The sequence below is a fragment of the Pyrgilauda ruficollis genome, unplaced genomic scaffold (assembly GCF_017590135.1).
Source record: "Pyrgilauda ruficollis isolate IOZ18807 unplaced genomic scaffold, ASM1759013v1 scaffold648, whole genome shotgun sequence".
Classification (NCBI taxonomy): Eukaryota; Metazoa; Chordata; class Aves; order Passeriformes; family Passeridae; genus Pyrgilauda; species Pyrgilauda ruficollis.
Window position 1 is genome coordinate 3,879 of NW_024528244.1, and position 19,841 is coordinate 23,719.

At 67.1% G+C, this 19,841-nt stretch overlaps 5 protein-coding genes across 9 annotated transcripts in view; 3 read left to right on the top strand and 2 right to left on the bottom strand.

Moving 5' to 3' along the window:
• Positions 1 to 407, bottom strand: part of ZNRD2 (zinc ribbon domain containing 2) — a 3,857-nt gene extending 3,450 nt beyond the window's left edge. Inside the window, exon 1 of the mRNA XM_041484216.1 lies at positions 387 to 407. Within this exon, the coding sequence (XP_041340150.1) occupies positions 387 to 407 (21 nt within the window). The remainder of the gene's footprint in view (positions 1 to 386) is intronic.
• Positions 408 to 2,228: 1,821 nt separating this feature from the next.
• Positions 2,229 to 4,690, top strand: LOC121362591 (putative nuclease HARBI1). The gene is made up of 2 exons (XM_041484215.1): positions 2,229 to 3,114; positions 4,380 to 4,690. Exons 1-2 carry the CDS (start codon positions 2,229 to 2,231, stop codon positions 4,688 to 4,690), a joined length of 1,197 nt encoding a protein of 398 aa, XP_041340149.1.
• Positions 4,691 to 5,916: 1,226 nt separating this feature from the next.
• CCS (copper chaperone for superoxide dismutase) lies at positions 5,917 to 8,345 on the top strand. The gene is given in 7 exon segments (XM_041484222.1): positions 5,917 to 6,027; positions 6,664 to 6,736; positions 6,822 to 6,959; positions 7,268 to 7,468; positions 7,734 to 7,846; positions 7,972 to 8,075; positions 8,151 to 8,345. Coding segments are annotated over 7 exon segments (822 nt in total). The 5' UTR covers positions 5,917 to 5,991; the 3' UTR covers positions 8,308 to 8,345.
• A 137-nt stretch (positions 8,346 to 8,482) lies between these two features.
• RBM14 (RNA binding motif protein 14) lies at positions 8,483 to 13,585 on the top strand. Of its 2 annotated transcripts, XM_041484217.1 has the most exons (3): positions 8,483 to 8,980; positions 11,078 to 12,701; positions 13,068 to 13,585. In XM_041484217.1, exons 1-3 carry the CDS (start codon positions 8,635 to 8,637, stop codon positions 13,273 to 13,275), a joined length of 2,178 nt encoding a protein of 725 aa, XP_041340151.1. In that variant the 5' UTR covers positions 8,483 to 8,634; the 3' UTR covers positions 13,276 to 13,585. The 2 variants fall into 2 exon arrangements, with proteins under 2 accessions (XP_041340151.1, XP_041340152.1); XM_041484218.1 differs by lacking the exon at positions 11,078 to 12,701 and having other exon boundaries at positions 8,518 to 8,980.
• A 962-nt stretch (positions 13,586 to 14,547) lies between these two features.
• On the bottom strand, positions 14,548 to 19,122 carry LOC121362594 (RNA-binding protein 4B-like). Of its 4 annotated transcripts, XR_005956540.1 has the most exons (4): positions 17,752 to 18,800; positions 16,009 to 16,710; positions 15,167 to 15,547; positions 14,548 to 14,675 (listed from the first exon to the last, which is right to left on the bottom strand). XR_005956540.1 is itself a non-coding variant. In XM_041484219.1 (3 exons), the coding sequence occupies exons 1-2, from the start codon at positions 18,161 to 18,163 to the stop codon at positions 16,016 to 16,018; spliced, it is 1,107 nt and encodes a 368-aa protein (XP_041340153.1). In that variant the 5' UTR covers positions 18,164 to 18,800; the 3' UTR covers positions 15,040 to 15,547; positions 16,009 to 16,015. The 4 variants fall into 4 exon arrangements, 3 of the variants coding, with proteins under 3 accessions (XP_041340153.1, XP_041340155.1, XP_041340154.1); XM_041484219.1 differs by lacking the exon at positions 14,548 to 14,675 and having other exon boundaries at positions 15,040 to 15,547; XM_041484221.1 differs by lacking the exons at positions 14,548 to 14,675; positions 15,167 to 15,547; positions 16,009 to 16,710 and adding an exon at positions 16,969 to 17,470 and having other exon boundaries at positions 17,752 to 19,115.
• Between the last annotated feature and the right edge of the window lie 719 nt (positions 19,123 to 19,841).

Sequence of the window (19,841 nt, forward strand, 5' to 3'; positions counted from 1 at the left end):
TAGCGGCATCGACCCGGTCACGCGGGGAGGGAGGGTTAAGGGGCCTGGGATGAGCTGGGGGGGACTCGGAGAAGCGGGAAGGGGAACCGGGGGGTCACGGGGAGGCCCCGGGATGAGATCGGTCCGATCTGGGGAGGGAGGGTTAAGGGGCCTGGGATGAGCTGGGGGGGACTCGGAGAAGCGGGAAGGGGAACCGGGGGGTCACGGGGAGGCCCCGGGATGGCGGGGGGGGTCCCGGGAAGGTCCCGGTGGTGGCGGGGTGGGGTTCCGGGGATGATCCTCAAGGCTCGGGGCGGTCCCGGTGGCGGGTGGGGGTTCTGGGGTGACTCCCGGTGGTGAGGGAGGGGTCCTGGGGGGGATCCGCGCCCGGGGGGTCCCGCCGGTGCCTCACCGCCGTTGAGCGCCATGGTAGCCCCGGAGACGGCGGCGCGCCGGAAGTGACGTCATCAGAACAACTCAAGTCCGGGCAGAAACAGCGACGCGAATTTGTGAAATAAGTTCCGGGCGGCAAAATAAGTCCCACGGTCCGTGACTGAAATGGGGTCGGGTCCCCCTTACGGGTAAATTTGCATAACTCCGCCTTTCTCTCGGCATAGACTCCTCCCTTCTTTTCCGGCAAGCTGATTGGCCGCTCGCGCACGCGATTTGCATTCGCTCCGCCCCCTCTGTGTCGGAGCTAATTTGCATATTTCGCGCGGGATTTTAAAAAAGCCGCTGGCGCTGCGCTCTGATTGGACAGAATCGGCCCCGCCCACCGCAGACTCCGCCCCCCGCTCCAGGCACGGCCCAGACACGGAAACTCGGTGACAGAAATCGGTGACAAAGTTTATTTTGCTGGAAAAGGGGCGGGTGAGGCCGGGGGTGTCCCCGCCCGGGCAGGGGGCGCTCTGGGGCAGCTCCGTACAAAAAGGGGGCCCAGGCCTGAGGGGCGGCAGGGAAGGGGGGGGCTCGGTGAGACCCTCCCCGCACAATCCGGTTCCGCTGAGGGGTCGGAGCCGCTCCCGGGAGGGGGAAGGTTCCCCCACCTTTCCTAGATCCTCCTCCGGCTGATTCCCGATGGGGCCCCCCTCACCCCCAGGGGCAGGGGGCCCTTCAGGGAACCCTGAAGCAGAGACCCCCTCAGGAGAGACCCCCCAGGCTCACAATGAGCCGGGAGACCTCCAGGGACCGGCAAGTCCCGAGTGGAGTCTCAGCCCCGGTTGTGCTCCGTGAGCCCCCCGCCCATGGAGGGGGACCCGCGTCTCCCCCAGACCTCATCCCGCTCCCATCCGGGTCTCAGCCCCCTCGTAGGCGCCTTCCCGAGGCTGCGGGAAACCGTGCAATGCTTCCCCACAGACAGCAGGGCCCCGGCTCTCTCCCCGCTCCTCCCCAGCCCCTCCCGGTCCCTCCGTGCCCGTCCCGGGCCCCCAAGTCTCACCGCGCCCGCCCCTCGCCCGGTACTCGATGACGGCAACAAAATGGCGATGCCCGCCTCACGCGGGACCACGCCCACCGAGTGCGCTGATTGGTCGAGAGCTACGGAACGGTGCGACGCGATTGGTTGAGGCTCTACGAAGCTCCGCCCAGCAGCAGCCCGGATAGCCTCTGGCACAAGGCGCTCCTGCCCTCGAGACGGCCAATGGGGAGCGGCGGTGCGCCGGAAGTGAGGGGGAGGCGGGGCTTTCAGGACACGTGACGGTAGTGTTGACCAATCAGAGCGCGGGGGAGGGGCGTGGCCTGGCGGCGCCGCGGAGCCGGGAGGATCCGAGCCGGGGAACCGGGACCGAGCCGGGAGAACCGGGACCGAGCCGGGGAACCGGGACCGACAGGAACCGGGACCGACAGGAAGAGGGACCGAGCCGGGGAACCGGGACCGAGCAGTGGGAACCGGGAACGCGGACCGAACCGGGGACCGGGACCGAGCCGGGGGACCGGGACCGACAGGAACAGGGACCGAGCCGGGACACGGACAGACCGCCTCTACCAGCACCGACATCGACCGGTACAGGAACAGGGACAGCGACCGACTGCCTCCACCGGCACCGCGACCGACTGGGACAGACCGGGCCCAAGCGCTGCCATCGGGATCGATCGGCACCGGCACCGGCACCGGGGCTGGCCGCCCCTAGCGGCATCGACCCGGTCACAAACAGCGACCGCCCGGGGTGTCGCGGCCACCGGGACCGGCCGGCTCTGACCCCGCCCCTCCGGATTAGCCACGCCCATTTCACCGTAGCCCCGCCCCCGCCATGTCCCACGCGGTGCTGCTGCTGCGGCGGCTCCGGCACCGGCACCGGGAACAGAGCCGGGACAGCGACGAGGAACAGGACTGGGATCGGGATCGGGAGTGTGACAGGGACCGGGATCAGCACCGGGACCGGGACGAACCCCACGAACGGCACCGCGATCATCCCCGGGCTCAGGCCCGACACCCCGCACCGACCCCGCCGTCCCGGCTCTCCCTCCCCGTTCCCCTCGCCCCATCCCCATCCCCGAGCCCCCGCCGCGGCCGCCGCCGCCGCCGCCCGTACCCGGCGCAGCGCGTTTACCGGGTGCGCTGCTCCTTCCTGGAGCTGAGCGACGAGCAGGCGCTGCGGCGCTGCCGCCTGGACCGGGCCGCCATCGCGGCGCTGTGCCGGGAGCTCGGCGCCGACCTGCAGAGCCTCACCGGGCGCAGCCACGCGCTGCCCGTGGCCGTCAAGGTCACGTCGGCCTTGGCCTTCCTGGCCTCGGGATCCTTCCAGACGGCGTCGCGCCTCAGCACGGGCATCAGCCAGTCGGCCATGTCCAACTGCCTGGCGCAGTTCCTGGCGGCCTTACAGCGGCGGGCGGCGCGCTACATCGCCTTCCCTCCTCCGCCCGCGCCCCCCGGGGACCCCCCGGCGCTGCCCGGCGTGCTGGGCTTGGTGGGCGCCATGCACGTGGCGCTGAGGGCGCCGGCCGACGACGAGCCCATGTTCCGGAACGCCGCCAACTTCCACTCCATCAACATGCAGGTGGTGTGCGACCGCCGCGGCCACATCACCAACGTGGTGGCCAAGTTCCCCGGCTCGTGCGCCAACGCCACCGTGCTGGAGAACTCGGCCCTGGCGCGCCTCATGGAGGGCAGCAGGCCCGAGGGGGTCTGGCTGCTGGGTGAGGGGGGTTTGGGGGGTTTTTGGGGGTTTTCGGGGTGGGGGAATCCCAGAGATGTTGGTTCGTGGAAGGAAGGGGCCGCTGCTCCGGGTGTCACTCAGCCGTGTCAGGTGTCACTCAGCCGTGTCCCTGGTTCTGTGGGTGTCACTCAGGTGTGTCAGATGTCACTCAGGTGTGTCAGGTGTCACTCACTCATGTCCCCGCTGCTCCGGGTGTCACTCAGCCGTGTCAGGTGTCACTCAGCCGTGTCCCTGGTTCTGTGGGTGTCACTCAGGTGTGTCAGATGTCACTCAGGTGTGTCAGGTGTCACTCACTCATGTCCCCGCTGCTCCGGGTGTCACTCAGCCGTGTCAGGTGTCACTCAGCCGTGTCCCTGGTTCTGTGGGTGTCACTCAGGTGTGTCAGATGTCACTCAGGTGTGTCAGGTGTCACTCACTCATGTCCCCGCTGCTCCGGGTGTCACTCAGCCGTGTCAGGTGTCACTCAGCCGTGTCCCTGGTTCTGTGGGTGTCACTCAGGTGTGTCAGATGTCACTCAGGTGTGTCAGGTGTCACTCACTCATGTCCCCGCTGCTCCGGGTGTCACTCAGCCGTGTCAGGTGTCACTCAGCCGTGTCCCTGGTTCTGTGGGTGTCACTCAGGTGTGTCAGATGTCACTCAGGTGTGTCAGGTGTCACTCACTCATGTCCCCGCTGCTCCGGGTGTCACTCAGCCGTGTCAGGTGTCACTCAGCCGTGTCCCTGGTTCTGTGGGTGTCACTCAGGTGTGTCAGATGTCACTCAGGTGTGTCAGGTGTCACTCACTCATGTCCCCGCTGCTCCGGGTGTCACTCAGCCGTGTCAGGTGTCACTCAGCCGTGTCCCTGGTTCTGTGGGTGTCACTCAGGTGTGTCAGATGTCACTCAGGTGTGTCAGGTGTCACTCACTCATGTCCCCGCTGCTCCGGGTGTCACTCAGCCGTGTCAGGTGTCACTCAGCCGTGTCCCTGGTTCTGTGGGTGTCACTCAGGTGTGTCAGATGTCACTCAGGTGTGTCAGGTGTCACTCACTCATGTCCCCGCTGCTCCGGGTGTCACTCAGCCGTGTCAGGTGTCACTCAGCCGTGTCCCTGGTTCTGTGGGTGTCACTCAGGTGTGTCAGATGTCACTCAGGTGTGTCAGGTGTCACTCACTCATGTCCCCGCTGCTCCGGGTGTCACTCACCCGCTGAAGCCGTGGCTGCTGACGCCCAGGTGTCACTCAGCCCTGTCCCCCCCTGTCCCCCCGCAGGTGACGGCTCGTACCCGCTGAAGCCGTGGCTGCTGACGCCGATCCGGGGCCCGCGCGGCGCGGCCGAGCTGCGCTACAACGCGCTGCACTGGCGCTCGCTGGCCCCGCTGCGCCGCACGCTGGGGCTGCTGCGCCGCCGCTTCCGCTGCCTGGCGGGCGGGGGGCTCCAGTACAGCCCCCCCAAGGTCTGCCAGATCTTCCTGGCCTGCTGCATCCTGCACAACATCGCCCTGCGCCGCCGCGTCCCCCTGGAGCCCCCCGAGGGGCTCCCGCCCGCCCCCGGCCACCCCGAGCCCCCCCCGCAGCCCTGAGCCCTGATTTGGGGGTCCTGAGCCCTGATCTGGGGGTCCTGAGCCCTGATCTGGGGGTTCTGAGCCCTGATTTGGGGGGCCTGACCCCTGATTTGGGGGTTCTGAGCCCTGATTTGGGGGGCCTGACCCCTGATTTGGGGGTTCTGAGCCCTGATTTGGGGGGGCTGAGCCCTGATTTGGGGGTTCTGAGCCCTGATCTGGGGGACTCTAGGTCATTGAGGGGGTCCTGATCCCTGATTTGGGGGGCTCTGAGCCCTGATTTGGGGGGCTCTGAGCACTTTGGGGGGTCCTGACCCTTGATATTGGGGGGTTCTGAGCCCTCTGTGGGGTTCTGACCCTTGATTTGGGGGGATCTGAGCACTTTGGGGGGGTCCTGAACCCTGATTTGGGGGGGATCTCGGTCCTTGAGGGGGTCCTGACCCCTGACTGGGGGGGCCCCGAGTCCTTGGGGGATCATGACCCCCTGATTGGGGGTGCTCCTAACCCCTGGTTTGGGGGGTGCTGAACTCTAATTTGGGGGGCTCTGGGTCCTTGAGGAGGTGCTGACCCCTGATTTTGGGGGCTCTGAGTGCTCCGTGGGGCCCTGACCTCTGATTTGGGGGGTCCTGACCCTTGATTTGGGGGGTCCTGACCCTTGGTTTGGGGGGCTCTGGGTCCTTGTGGGGGCTGATGTCTGGTTTTGGGGGGCTCTGAGCCTCTGGAGGGGCTCTAACCCCTGGTAGGCGGGTCCATCATTTTGGGGGTGTCCTGTTTCCACCCCCGTGATCCCCAGATTTCCTCCCTCAGCCGTGTCCGTGCTCATTTCGGGGCAAATAAACGATTTTTTTTCAACTATTGCCCCACAGCGTTTTGGGGGGAGTCGGGGGTGAAGTTCTGGTCATTTTTAGGACCCCTTCAAGGGGATTTTGGGGGTCCCTGCTGTGTCCCCATGGGCGGGATGAGCCCCCGACCCTGCAGTCCCCCATCCCCCCACAGAAAACCCCAAATTTCCCCCCCGGGGACCCCCCAAACTCCCCCTTCATCCCATAGGACTCTGCCTTTCCCATTGTCGCGTTCCCAGAACCCCCCTAAGCCACCAAAACCCTTCCGCACCCCCAAAACCCCCCCCAAACCCATCAAAACACCCCAAATTCCCCGTCGGGCCCTTCCGGACCTCGCACCGTTACCATGACGACAGAACGCCGGAAGTGGCGCAACCTCCAAACCCTTCCCCCTTGTGCGGCTGTTTCCGGTCCGGCGCCAGAACGGGTCCGTTCCGCCGCAGTGACGCCAGAGCAGTTCCGGGGCCAGAGTCCGCGGCCATGGCGTCACCGGAGGCCGGCGGGAGCAGCTGCCGGGTCGGGACCCCCGGGACGGGCCGGGGGGTCGGGACCGGGGGGGCGGAGGGGCTCGGGGAGTGGGGGGGTGACGGAGGGGCTCGAGGGCTGGGGGAACGGAGGACGGGCGGTTTTGGGGGTGAAACGCTCTGGTTTGGGGAGATCTGGGGGTGCACGTTCCCTCCCACGGCGCTTTTGGGGTGCAGGACCCCTCGCGAGGGGGGGGGCTGGGGGTTCAGAGCCGCGTGAGAGGCATTTTGGGGGTGCAGGACCCCTTCACCGGGGGAATTTGGGGGTTCACAGCCTCACCCGTGGCAGTTTTGGAGGTACAGGACCCATCCCGGGGGGGGGGTTTGGGGGTTCGGGACCCCATGAGAAGCACTTTTAGGGGTGCAGCATCCCATGAAGGGGTGCAGGACCCCCTGGCAGGGCGGCTTTGGGGGTTCAGAGCCTCAGGAGCAGCTTTTGGGGGTGCACAATCCCACCCTCAGCGCTCTCCCTGGCAGCCCCGCGTGTCCGCAGCTCCTTTCCCTCCACTTTTGGGGCTCCACCTCCCTTTCCCCCCCCCCCATTTTTGACGTCCTGACACTTCCCCTCTCATTTTCCCCCCTTGCCCCCCAATTTCGGGCCGCGACCCCCCCTTTTCCCCCCCCCCAGCTGGAGTTTGACGTGCAGATGAGCTGCCAGGGCTGCGCCGACGCCGTGCGGGCAGCGCTGGAGGCGGCCCCGGGTGAGACCCCCGACCATTCCCCAGACCCCGGGGAAGCCCCCCAAAGTTTTGGGGGACCCCCCCGAGCCCCTGTGTGCCCCCCCAGAGGTGAAGCTGCTGGAGCTGCGGCCCCAGGAGCAGTCGGTGCTGGTGGAGACCACGGCGGCGGCCGAGCGCGTGCGCGAGCTGCTGGAGAGTTCGGGGTGCAGGGCCGTGCTCAAGGGCATGGGGGGCTCCTCCGAAGGTCCGTGGGGTTTTTTGAGGGGGTCCTGGAATGGTTTAGGGGTGTCCTGAGGGGGTTTTGGGGATGTCCCAGTGGGGTTTGGGTGCTGCTGTGGCCCGGCACAGTCAGGGATTTGGGGGTGGGGGGTTGTGCTCGAGGGATTGGGGGGCTCCCCTGAGGGCCTGGGAGGGTCTGGATGCCCCTGGCGGAGTTTTGCTCTCCCCGGCTGGGGTTTAGTGTCACTTTTGGGGACCATTTTCATCTCCCTGACGTTATTTTCATGCCGGGTGGGTTTTGGGGGTGCCCTACCCTGACGTTTCCCCCCCCAGCTCCCCCCGGGGGGGCGGCGGTGGCGGCGCTGGGGGGTCCCGGGGGGGTCCGGGGGCTGCTCCGCTTCCTGCAGCTCTCCCCCGGCCGCTGCCTCGTGGACGGCGCCGTGTCCGGGCTCCCCCCCGGCCCCCACGGGCTCCACATCCACGAATTTGGGGACCTCTCGGACCCCTGTAACAGGTGAGAGGGGCGGGGGCGGGGTCTAAAAGGGAAATTTGGGGGGGTCTTTGGGAGGATTCTGGGCAATTTTGGGGGGTCTTGGAGGGGTTTGTGAGGCAGTGAGGCAATTTTGGGGGGGGTCTCTGGAGGATTTGGGAAGGTCTTGGAGGGGTTTGGGGAGACAATGAGGGGTCCGGAGGGGCCTCTGTGGGATTTTTGGAGGTTTCTGTGGTGCAATGAGGGGATTTGGGGGGGGTCTCTGGAGCCTTTGGGTGGTCTCTGTGGGGTTGGGGGGTGCTCTGTGAGTTTTGGGGGGCTCCTGACGCCCCCTGCCCCCCCAGCACGCCGGGGACCTGGGGAACATCTGGGCGGACGCCGAGGGCCGGGCGCAGTTCCGAATCGAGGACTCGAGGCTGAAGGTGGGAATTGGGGTCTGGGGGGGTCCTGGGGGGTCCAGGCTCTGCCCCATCACCAGGGAGGGTCTGTCCCTATATCTGGGGGGGGGTCTCTATGGGGTTGTGACCCCCCAAATCCCCCTCCCCAGGTCTGGGACATCATCGGCCGCTCCGTGGTGGTGGCCGAGGGCGAGGACGATCTGGGCCGGGGGTCCCACCCGCTGTCCCGTGTCACCGGCAACTCGGGCCCGGGGTGAGCACTGGGGGGGGTGTTTTTTGGGGGGGGGTCTTTGCGGGGTCACCCCCCCTGACCCTCCCGTGTCCCCAGGCTGGCCTGTGGCGTGGTGGCTCGCGCGGCCGGGCTCTTCCAGAACCCCAAACGCGTCTGTTCCTGCGACGGCGTCACCCTCTGGGAGGAGCGCGACCGCAGCCGCGGGGCTCTCCCGGGGACCCCCGCCATGGAGACCCCCAGCCCCCACCTCTAGGAGCCCCCCGGGACCGAATAAAGAGTTGGAGCCCCCTCGCTCGGCAGCTGCTGCGGCTCCTTTAAGGGGGGCGTGGCTAGAGCTAACTGGGGCGTGGCTTAAAGGGGAGATAGGCGGGGCTAACACGGCGGGAAAACGGGGGGCGGGTCTCGCGCGCGCGGTGCGCACGGCACGCAGGCGCGCTGAGGGAGGGCGGTGCGCACGGCACGCAGGCGCGCTGCGCACGGCGCCGCCCCCGCCGCCCTCAGGAACCGCCGCCATTTTGAAGCCGCAGCCGCCGCTGCCGGTTCTGTCCCCGCCGCGCTCCCCCCAGCGATCCCCGCCGCGATGCGTCCTGGCATCAAACTCTTCGTGGGCAACGTCCCCGAGGAGGCGACGGCGGAGGAGTTGAGCGAGCTGTTCGCAGGCGCCGCGGGGCCGGTGCTGGGCGTCGCCCTCATGAAACAGTTCGCTTTCGTGCACCTGCGGGACGAGGCGGCGGCCGCGCGCGCCATCTCGCAGCTCAACGGGCACCAACTGCACGGCCGCCGCATCGTGGTGGAGCCATCCCGGCCGCGCCCCACCAACACCTGCAAGATCTTCGTGGGGAATGTGTCGGCCGCGTGCACGAGCGGGGAGCTGCGCTCGCTCTTCCAGCAGTACGGCCCCGTGGTGGAGTGCGACGTGGTGAAAGGTACCGGACCCGCCGCCGGGGCCGCGCGGCCCCCGCCGCCCAGCTCGGCCCGCGCCGCCGGGTGATCCGTGGCACCCGAGTTCCGTCCGACTGCGGCGTCGCCCCCGCCCGGACCCCGGCGCGGCCCGGGCTGGTGGAGCGGAGGGATTCCTGCCGCCTCCCCCCTGCCCCGAGCGGGGCCGTGCGAGCCCGAGTGAGCTCCCGTAACCCCCCTTCTGCCAGCCACGTCCTCCTCCATCGCCTCCGCCCGCCCCGGCCGGGGCGGTGCGGGCCTGTGTGGGCGGTCCAGCCCCCTTAATCCCCCCTCTGGCAACCACGTGTCTTCGATCGCCTCCCCCGGGCTCAGGTGGGGCTGTGCCAGTCCCTGTGGGTGCCCCTGACCCCGTAACTCCCCCGATAACCCTCCTCCAGCCGGCCTCGTGCTCTGCAATCGCCTCCCCGAACCCCCGGTGGGGCCATATGAGCTCGTGTGGGCTCCCCAACCCCCTCAAATTCCACATTATCTCTTCTCTAGCCAACCTCCTCATCTTCCCTCACCTCCCTCAAGTGGCCCAGGTGGGCTCCCCACACTCCTGAACACCCCCATAACCTCCTTCCTGGCAGCTTTGTTCTGTGCCAACAGCACCCCCAGTCCTGGGGCGGTGACCCCCTGCCCACTGCTGCCACCTCTGCAACCAAATCACCCCCAGGCCACGGCCTGGCCTCCATAGACATGGAGCAGGGACATGCACAGAACACTGCGTGAAACCCCTGAGGGGTTCAATGATTTCACATTGGGGATCCCCAGCACAGCCTGGTGGGGTCACCCACCTCCCCCAGCTCAAGTGTCACCCATGTCACACTGATGGACTGACAAGTGTCACTCCACTTCCCTCTCCTGACCCTGCTGTCATCTCATCCCTTCTCACCTGACCCTGGAGCCGCAATGATGTCCCCGCAGTGCCCATGTGCCACTGCCCACAGGAGGGGGACATTGTTCCTCTGCTCTCTCATCCCAGGTCGCAGCCACCGGCACAGCCTGGCAGAACCTGCCCCGTGTCCCCTCAGGTTTGGGGGTGCCATGGCTACCCCCAGGGGGTGGCAGCAGGGCTGGGGGTGACATGGAGGGGACATCTCTTTGGGCTTCCAGAGTGGGACGTGGATGTGGGACAGGAGCCAGGAGAGTGGGATGGCACCGGGGGGACAAAGGAGAGGGTGACATGGCACTGATGCTCAGAGATGGGATGGGTTTGCTTGGCCAGTGATGCTCCCAGCACACCACACACCCTTGGGTGGATTGTCACTGGTTCTGGTGGTCTTGCTCTGTGACTGCAGGGAAATACCACAGGGTGGATGCCCTCCTGCCCTGTGCCAGCCCCGGACCCGTCATGCCACGGGGGGTGACCCCCCGACCACCATGGGGGCATCCAGCCCCCAAACCTGCTGGGCCAAGTGCCACAGGCAGCCACCAGAGCTGCCGCCAGGTCCTGCTTCCCTGCTCCTCGCTGTGCTCAGACGCCTCTGTGCTGCCAAGCCACAGCTGTGCCCTGTGGCACTGGCTCCTCGCCATGGCCGGGCACTGATGGGGGGTGCTCAGGCCCTTCCTTCCCTCCCTCCTTCCCTCTTCTTCCTCTTCTGTGTCTTAAGTCCCTGTTCCCTTCTCTGTCCTTGTCTTTTTCTGTCTCTTCTCCCCACTTTCTCTGTCCTGCTCTCTGTGCTGGCGCCGGTTCTCTCAGCTTTGCTCCGCTCACTGCCAGGACATCCCACTGAGCCCACGGTGCTGGCACTGCCAGCCCAGCCCGGGCCCTTCGTCCCCATGTGCCAGGGAGGGGCTGGGAGGGGGCACAGGAGGCAGAGCCTGGGGGGCACAGAGGGAGCCAGGCGGGCTGGGGGAGGCTGTGAGCTGGGGGACGCCGGGTGGGCTGTGACCAAATGAGCGTGGGGCAGAGCCGATGGTGCTGGTTGTGTCTTCTCCGGCGAGCGGGGCCGGCAGCGCCGTCCCAGGGCCAGCAGCGCCCGTCCTGCGCCCGTCCCGCTGCCGCCACACGGCTCGTTAGTGCCGGCTCCTGTAACGAGTTGTGTTTTCTCCCCTCACTGCTCTCTCTGCTGCTTTGTCAGACTATGCCTTTGTGCACATGGAGAACGAAGCCGATGCTAAAGTTGCCATCGAAAACCTAAATGGGAAGGAGGTCAAGGGGCGCCGGGTGAACGTGGAGCTCTCCACCAACGTGCAGAAGAAGGGCACGGGCCAGGCGCCGCCGCCCGCCCTCGGCGTCGACAAGACCAAGCGCATCGGCCTCGAGTACCGCGAGAAGTTCCAGCCCAAGATCGAGGGCTTCGACCAGCAGCGCCGGGTGGCTGATGCCACCTTCCCCTCGGCCACAGGCGCTGGCTATGCCGCCACCCCCTCCCTGTACGATTACCAGCAGCGCTTCGGCGCCAAGTACGACGCCTTCGATGCGCAGCCCCGACCCGCCTCCCCCACCTACTTTGGCAGGGACCGCAGCCCGCTGCGGCGCTCGCCCACCCGCGCTGGCTACGCGGCGGTGACACTCCCCATGACAGCGCAGCCGGCCGCCTACCGCGCCCAGCCCTCGGCCTCGCTGGGAGCCACGTACCGAGCCCAGCCCTCGGCCTCCCTGGGCGTGGCGTACCGCCCGCAGCCCACCACGGGCCAGGCCGCCGCATACCGCGCGCAGCCCTCGGCCTCGCTGGGCAGCGCCTACCGCTCCCAGCCCTCGGTCGGCTCCCTGGGCGCTGCGGGCACTCAGCCCGCTGCTGCCAACTCCCTCGGCTCCTACAGCGCCCAGCCCGCCGCTGCTGCCTCGTACGGCGCACAGCCCGCGGCCGCCAACTCCCTCAGCTCCTACGGCGTCCAGTCCGCTGCCCTGGCCTCTTCCTACAGTGCCCAGCCTGCCGCGGGCTACTCAGCCGGCTACAGCGCCCAGCCCGCCATCGCTGCCTACGGCGCCCAGCCCGCTGCCGGCTCTGCTGGCTCCTACAGCACCCAGGCCGTGGCTGTGCACGTGGCATCCTACGGCACCCAGCTGGCCGCAGGCTCCTACGGCGCCCAGACCATGGATGGCCACGCCGGCTCCTACAGTGCCCAGCCCGGCGCAGTGCTGTCTGCTGGCTACAGTGCCCAGGCTGTGGCGGTGCACGCCAGCTCTTACAGTGCCCAGGCCGTGGCAGGTCACGCCGCAGCTGCCTACCAGCCTGTGGCCGGCCACTCTGCCTCCTACGGTGCCCAACCCGCGCTGTCCACCTCATACGGCGCCCAGCCCACTGTGGGCCACTCAGCCTCGTACGGAGCCCAGCCCGCCACAGGCCTGCCCGCGTCCTACGGCAGCCAGCCCGCGGCCGCCGCGCTCCCCGCTGGCTATGGCGCGCAGACGGGCTCCTCGCTGGCTGCATCCTACGGCAGCCAGGCCGCCGTCGCTGCTGCCTCCTACAAGGCGCAGGCCTCTGCCCCGCTGACGGCCGCGTACCGGGCGCAGGCCTCCGGCGCCATGGCGGCCTCCTACCCGGCGCAGCAGCCATCCTCCACCGCGCTGGCGGCTGCGTACCGAGCCCAGCCCGGCAGCGCCTACGACGGGCCGAGCCAGCTGGGGCAGCCGGCGGGCTCCTACCTGGGCCTGGCGCAGGCCGCCGCCGCACCGCCCTACGAGCGCACCCGCCTCTCCCCGCCTCGCAGCGCCGCCTACGACGACCCGTACAAAAAATCGTCCTCTCTGGCTAAAAGGTACGGTGCCGGGCGGGGCACCGACCCCCGCCCCTGCCTCCCGCTGCTCGCCGGCTTGCCGGGCTCCGGCACACCAGTCGCGGCTTGACCGGTGCCATGTGGCACCGGTGCGGCTCGCTATTGCCCGGCGTGGTGGGCGCCATGGCTCCGCTCGTGCCGCGCAGATCCCGGGGAGGGGATGGGACTTAGTGTGGGTGAGGGGAGGCAGTGGCACACAGCGGGGCCTCCATGGCATCCCGTGTCCGATCCCGTTCTGCGCCAGCTTTGCCCACTGTGGTGCGTCCCCAGGTGGGACACGGTGCCGCCAGCGGTGGCGGATCCAGGTGCCGTCCCCCCTGGCTGATCCCCCTCTCTTCTCTCGCCCAGGTACGGCTCCGAGCGCCGTCTGTCCGAGCTGGCCGATTACCGGCGCTTAGCGGACTCGCCGCTGGCGTACCGCCGCTCGCCCACCAAGTCCCCGCTGGACTACCGCCGCCTGCCGGACGCGCACACCGAGTACGCCCGCTACTCGGGCGGCTACAGCGACTACCTGCCCCCTGCCCGCATCCACTCGGGCTACCAGCGCCGCCTCTGAGCTGGCCACGGCCCCGCTCGCCGCCCCGCTGGGGCACGGACGGTTCTTTTTCAGCCGATTCTTTCTGGTTTTGCTGTTTGAGTTTTTTAGAAGGTTCCGCGGTTACGGTTGGCAGTGGCCGCACGGTTCATCCCCCGCTGGTGCTCGGTGCCGGTTCATGACCCGCCAATGGTTGCAGCCACGTGGCTCGGACTCTTTTATACCACGAATTGTCTCATTTTTTGGGTGAATTCCCCGTTTCCAGCGTCAGGCCCGGCACGGTGCCGGCAGTTTTTTATGACTGTAAATAAATGCTGGGGTCTGCTCCGGTTCCCGATGCCTCCCGCCTGGTTCTTTCCCAGTCCTGGGGGTCCACTTCCACCCCTAGGGACACCTCCCAGTGCCACCATCACCACCCATCCCAGGCTAATGCCACTCCCGGTGCTGGACCCGCTTTCCCACCAAAGAGGAGTGGATTTGGAGGATGAGCAGTGTTCAGAGCTGGCAGCAGGAAGTGCCAGACTCAGTCCTGCCACGACACCATCGGACGGGATCACCGGCACTGACCTGTGCTGGGGCTTGTTTTGGGTGAGGAAAGCTGGTTTTGAGGGGTGGTGCGTGCCACGCCAGGTACCACTGTCACCACCATGACCATTCCTGCAGGTCTTTCCTGTCCCCCCTTCTCCCCAGGGACCAGTCACAGCCCAATCTGGCTGTGCCACAGGAGGGACGGCCAAGGCACATTAACCACCGTGCAGAAGAGCCAGGCAGGAGGATCTGACACTTGTCCCCTGCTTTCCAGGGTGGTCACACACACCTGGGCCTGGCCCCAAGTCCCCAGGTGTGGCGATGGCAGCACCCTCGGGTGACCATGGAACCAATCGGCGCTGGCGAGGCAGAACTGGCAGCATCACCAAAGGCATGTCTTGGGCTTAATGACCGTAATGAACACCAAGAGGCAGGAGCAATCTGGGGACAAACGAGCCACTTTGGGGACAAAATGAACCAGTTTGGGGACTAATTAGCCCTGGGCAGGTTAAGTGGCAGCTCCTGCTGCCCATGGGAGGAGGAACTGGGGGTTAAAGCCCCTCTGTCACCCCTGGGTGCCCCTTTGGGGGGCCCCAGGACTGTTTTGGGGGTGTGGACGTTTACAGCAGCCCCTCCCTGGGGGCTCTGGTCTGCGTGGGCAGAGCCAGACAGGGCACAGGCAGCACCGGGGACTCCAGAATGTTCCGTGTCATGTTCTGAGGGGATGTGAGTGCAGAGAAAGAACCGGGGGCGGAGCCAGCGCCGTTTGTTAAAAATTTTGAGTTTTATTTTACCGGAAAGTGGGGTCGGGGGACTCTAAATCACTCGGGGGGTTCCACCCCCGCCGGCGCGGCGCGGCGGCCTCCGGTCAGCTACAGCGTTGGGCTAAAAACCTGGGCTTAATGACTGTAATGAACACCAAGAGGCAGGAGCAATCTGGGGACAAACGAGCCACTTTGGGGACAAACAAGACAGTGCAGACTAATTAGCCCTGGGCAGGTCAAGTGGCAGCTCCTGCTGCCCATGGGAGGAGGAACTGGGGGTTAAAGCCCCTCTGTCTCCCCTGGGTGCCCCTTTGGGGGGCCCCAGGACTGTTTTGGGAGTGTCCACATTTACAGCAGCCCCTCCCTGGGGGCTCTGGTCTGCATGGGCAGAGCCAGGCAGGGCACAGGCAGCACCCGGGATTCCAGAATGTTCCGTGCCGTGTTCTGAAGGGATGTGAGTGCAGAGAAAGAACCGGGGGCGGAGCCAGCGCCGTTTGTTAAAAATTTTGAGTTTTATTTTACCGGAAAGTGGGGTCGGGGGACTCTAAATCACTCGGGGGGTTCCACCCCCGCCGGCGCGGCGCGGCGGCCTCCGGTCAGCTACAGCGTTGGGCTAAAACCTACCACTGGATTATCCACCCTCTTAAAAAATAAAGGAAAAAAAAAAGGCAAAACGACGACTCGGGAAGAGCTCCGGGGGAGCGAGGGGGCGGCGAAGCAAAGCAAAGCTGGCGCTGGGGGACGGCTGCGGCTGCGCGCTCACACCTGAGCCTGGGGTGGGGACCCAAAACTACCTGGAAAAGCAAAATCCTGCCCAGGGGGGCGGGGGAAGCTGGGGGAGGGGCTGAGCTAATCCTGCCCGGGCTGAGGACGAGCCGCGCGTCCGTAAGGAACGGGCCCGGGAGCGGCACGCGGCGGCGGTGGCACCCGGCGCGGCCCGAGACGCGCGGCGCCGAGTTGGCGTGCGACGGGACCCCGACGTCCAGCCGCACAAATCTTACCTGTAAGAGAAAAGAGGAGTTGGCGCAGGTGCCCCCGGGGCCGATCTGGAACCGTGCCGAGCCCCGGTGCCCTGGGGAGCTGCGGCTTCCTGGCAGCAAGAGAGTCCTGACGTGGAGCATCGGTGGGGCTCTGGCCCCCGCGGACCCTGGGCCCGCCAGGACCTGGGCACAGCCTGAGCGAGCAGGAGCTGCCCCCAGGCCGGGGGCTCTGCGGGAACCCCCCACCCCGCAGGGACTGTCAGGACAGTGCCCGGCCCAGCAGGAACGTGAGTTACAGCCACGAGAGTGACGCCAGCACCGCTTCGCTCACCACGGCACCTCCTCGCCACGACTGGGCTTTAACGCCCGTGGGGCCTGTCCGTGTCACTGTGACCCGTCACCCGCCTCAACCTCAACTGGCACAACGGGGACCACCGGCAGCGGGGCCCCCCCGCGGTGCCGAGAGCCACCAACGCGCTCACCTCCGGCTCAAAAGGCGGAGTATCGCGCCCGGTCCGCGTACGGGTCCCGCCCGAAGCGCTGCATGTCGTAGAGGGACGCCCGGGCCACCGAGGAGACGGGCGACAGCTGCCCACGCTCGTACGTGTACGCCTCTCCGACGGTGCTGGCCGCGGCGGCCGTGCGGCGCAGGGGGCTCCTGTCCCGGGTGTAATACGTGGAGGACGCGGCGGCGGCCGCGGCGGTGGCGGCGGCGGCAGCGACGGCGGCCGCCGCGCCCGGGGTGGGCAGCAGCGCTCGGTCGTACGCGTCTAAGGTGGTGGGGATGCGGCCGGCCATGGCCGTGGTGGCGGCCATGGCCGAGGACTGGACTTGGGAGTACTGGGCGTACTGGGAGTACTGGGCCATGGTCTGCTCCGCGTAGGCGTCGTACGCCGAGGCCGTGGCGTAGGAGCGGACGCGGTAGCGCTTGTAGTAGTCGGCCATCCCGCCGTAGGCCTCATCGTAATACACGGTCTCCCCATAGCCCGCGGTGTAGGGAGTGCGCACGGCTCCGTACTGCTCGTTATAGGCCTCGGCAAAGTCCGCCACTTGCCCCGGGCGATCGACCGGGCACTCCTTAGACCAGTGCCCCTCCTTCCCGCAGCGGTAGCAGCCGCTCTTGTCTCCCATCCCGGGCGCCGTCCGCAGCCGGCTGGTGGACAGCTGCACGCGCATCCGCTTGCCTTGGGGAGAGACGCGAGAGGCAGGGTCAGTGCGGCCGTGCCGGGGCACCGGCGGGACAGGACGGGACCGGCTGCCACCCCCCCAGCCCTCCGCAGCCACTGGCGCGGGAGGAGACACCGCAGGACCGAGCGTGAGCCACCAGATGGACGCTGGACAGCAGCTGACTGGGATGTGCTGCCACAGCCGAGCACGGCCACACCGGCCAGCCCGGCAAACCCCCGGCAGCCCGGGGTCGGACCCAGCACTGCCGGCCCCGTGTGACGGCAAAGCTTCGCGCCGGAAAACGCCGGAGCGGCGGCAAGAGGGATGCGACACAAGGAAGCACCCCGGAGCGAACGGGGCCTGGCCCGAGCGCGGCACGAGGCAAAGCCAAGCGCGGACGCGGCTGGGACAGCTCTGGATGCAGCTGCGCCGGCCCGGGTGGGTCGCTGTTTTTTGGGGAAGGCCCGGAATGGGGGCGGCAGGACGTGTGGAGCCCCAGCAGCACCGGGAACGCCCGGTCTGGCCCCGCCGCCACGTGGGTGAAGCGCCGGACGCCGCCCTGAGCACCCGGCCGGGAGACGCGCTCGCCATCACCGCCGCCAGCGCCGCGGCTCGAGTCCGGCCGCTCGGCCCCGTCGAGCGCCCGAGCGACGCCGGGCGCGGGGTCGGGCGCCTCCGTCACCCTCTTACCAGGCTGGGCAAGGCTACAAGGGCGGGCGGCAGCCTGGCGTCACCCGCTGCTCCGGCCCGGCACAGGACGTCGCCGTCGGGGTCCTCCTGCGGGGCGGCCGTGCTGGTTAATCAGAGATGGGTCAGTCCCGTCCTCCCCGGCCCAGAGCCCCCGAGCCCGAGCCCTCGCTCCGGCCGCGCCGCGCGGGCGGCCCCGGGAGCTGCAGCGGAGCGGGCACCAACCGACACCAACCCCAGAGCCCCGAGGGCGCTTCACGGCCCCGTGGGGCCGGCCGTGGTAACATCCGGGATCGACCCCGGAGCCGGGGCCAGCGGGATCGTCCGCCGAGAACCCTGGAGCCCTCCCACCGCCCAGCCCCGTGCCTCACCTTGGAACTCGGTGTTGTCCAGCCCCCGGATGGCCTCCACGGCGTCCTCGGCCCGCTCCATGTGCACGAAGGCGTAGTCCTTGACGATGTCACATTCTATGACGGGGCCGTACTCCTCGAACTTGGCGCGCAGCTCGAGGTTGGTGCAGGCTGGGCTGATGTTGCCGACGTGCAGCTTGGTGGAGGCCTTGCTCTTGTTCTTGCTGGCCTCCACGTTGATGCAGACGCCGTGCAGCTTGTGGTGGTGCAGGTTGCGGATGGCGTCCTCGGCCGCCGTCTTGTCCTCGATGTGCACGAAGCCGTAGTTCTTGATGATGTCGCACTCCAGCACCTTGCCGTACTGCTCGAACAGGGAGCGGATCTCCTGCTCCGTCGCCTCCCGCGGCAGGTTCCCGATGAACAGCTTCACCATCGCGACCCGCCTGCGCCGGACAGCGCCGCCATGAGCCCCAACCAGCCCCGAAACCCCCCGAGGAACAGCCCCAGGAACAGCCCACACAGAGCTCCAAAACACCCCGAGGAACAGCCCCAGGAACAGCCCACACAGAGCTCCAAAACACCCCGAGGAACAGCCCGAAGAACAGCTCACACACAGCCCCAAAGCGCCCCAAGGAACAGCCTGAGCCTCTGTAAGTTTGAATTCCCTGAATCACCCTGAACCTCTCTATTTGTACCCAGAACTGTGCCCCCAAAAAACAGCCTGAGCATCTGTGTATGTGCCCAGGGCTGTGCTCCCCAAAAACCCCCCAAGAAACAGCACAAGCCTCTGTGCGTGTGCCCGAGGCTATGCCCAAAAATCCCCTAAATCACCCTGAACCTCTCTTTGTGGGCCCAGGGCTGTGCCCACCAAAAGTCTCCCAAAAAACAGCCCGAGCCTCTGTGTGTATGCCCAGGGCTGTGCCCACAAACACCCTAAATCCTCCTGAAACGCCTCAATCCTCTGGGGCTGTGCCCCCCAAAACACCAAATAAACACCCTGAATCTCTGTGTGTGTGCCCAGGGTTGTGCCCCCAAATCTCCTGAAACACCCCAAACCTCTGTGTGTCCCTGGGGCTGTGCCCCCAAATACCCCCAATCCTCCTCAAATACCCCAAACCTCTGTGCTCAGGGCTGGTCCCCCAAACACTCTTCAAAAAAAGCCCCCAGATGTCTGTGTGTGTCCCTGGGGCTGGAGTCCCAAAGACCCCAAATAAATCTCCTCAAATAAACACCCCAAAACTCTGCCCCTGCTCTTTTAGGGCATAGCCCCAAACACCCCAAATCTCCTAAAAAACCCTGAACCTCATGCTGGCCCCCCGGGGCTGAGGCCCTCTCACAGGGCACAGCCCCAAACACCCCAAATCTCCCCCAAATTTTGCTTCTGCTCCTTCAGGGTGGAGCCTCAAACACCAGAAATCCCCCCCAAAATAAACACCCCAAAGCTCTGCTGTCCCCCTCCTACACTGTACCCACAAACACCCCAAAAAAATCACCTAAAACCTCCGGCACCCCAAAAACCCACCTTAAACCCTTGATAACCCAAAATCCACCTAATTCTGACACCCCTCTTCCTGCAGGGCAGAGCCCCCAAAACTCTGCACCCCCCATAGAGCAGAGCCACGCCCCGAACCCCAAAACCCCCCAGGCCTGAGACCCCTCCCCAAACCCCTCTTGATCCCCCCAGGCCCCCAGTCCCTCCCAGTCCATCCCAGCCCCCCCCAGCACACTCAGACCCCCAATCTCTGTCTCCAATCACTTTATTGGGGTGGGGGCTGCACGGTGACATCACCAGGACTGGGGGAGGGGGACGGGGGGACACTGAGCCCCCCTCGGGACCCCCCCGCGTCCCTCCGTGCCTGCGGGACCCCCACCCAAACTCTACTTGTTCTTCTTGAAGAAGCTGAAGCGTTTCTCCCTCTCCTTGGGCTCGCGGGCCCGGGGGGCTCCCTCGGCCGGGGGGGGCACCGGGGGGAGGCTCAGAGCCCTCGACATCCCCTTGGGGGGACCCCCGGGGACCCCCGAACCCTCCCGGAGCCCCCCCGGGCCCGGCGCGGCGCCGGCGGCGGCTTCGATCCCCCGGAGCCACAGGGCCATGTCGGCCTGGGGGGGGC

Bases quoted from the DNA above. Each gene is read 5' to 3' on its own strand.
- LOC121362591 (XM_041484215.1), top strand. From the start codon at position 2,229: ATGTCCCACGCGGTGCTGCTGCTGCGGCGGCTCCGGCACCGGCACCGG. The intron at 3,115-4,379 runs GTGAGGGGGGTT...GTCCCCCCGCAG, and splicing joins CGAGGGGGTCTGGCTGCTGG to GTGACGGCTCGTACCCGCTG.
- RBM14 (XM_041484217.1), top strand. From the start codon at position 8,635: ATGCGTCCTGGCATCAAACTCTTCGTGGGCAACGTCCCCGAGGAGGCG. The intron at 8,981-11,077 runs GTACCGGACCCG...CTGCTTTGTCAG, and splicing joins GGAGTGCGACGTGGTGAAAG to ACTATGCCTTTGTGCACATG. The intron at 12,702-13,067 runs GTACGGTGCCGG...TCTCTCGCCCAG, and splicing joins TCGTCCTCTCTGGCTAAAAG to GTACGGCTCCGAGCGCCGTC.
- LOC121362594 (XM_041484219.1), bottom strand. From the start codon at position 18,163: ATGGTGAAGCTGTTCATCGGGAACCTGCCGCGGGAGGCGACGGAGCAG. The intron at 16,711-17,751 runs GTGAGGCACGGG...TCTCTCCCCAAG, and splicing joins GGACAACACCGAGTTCCAAG to GCAAGCGGATGCGCGTGCAG.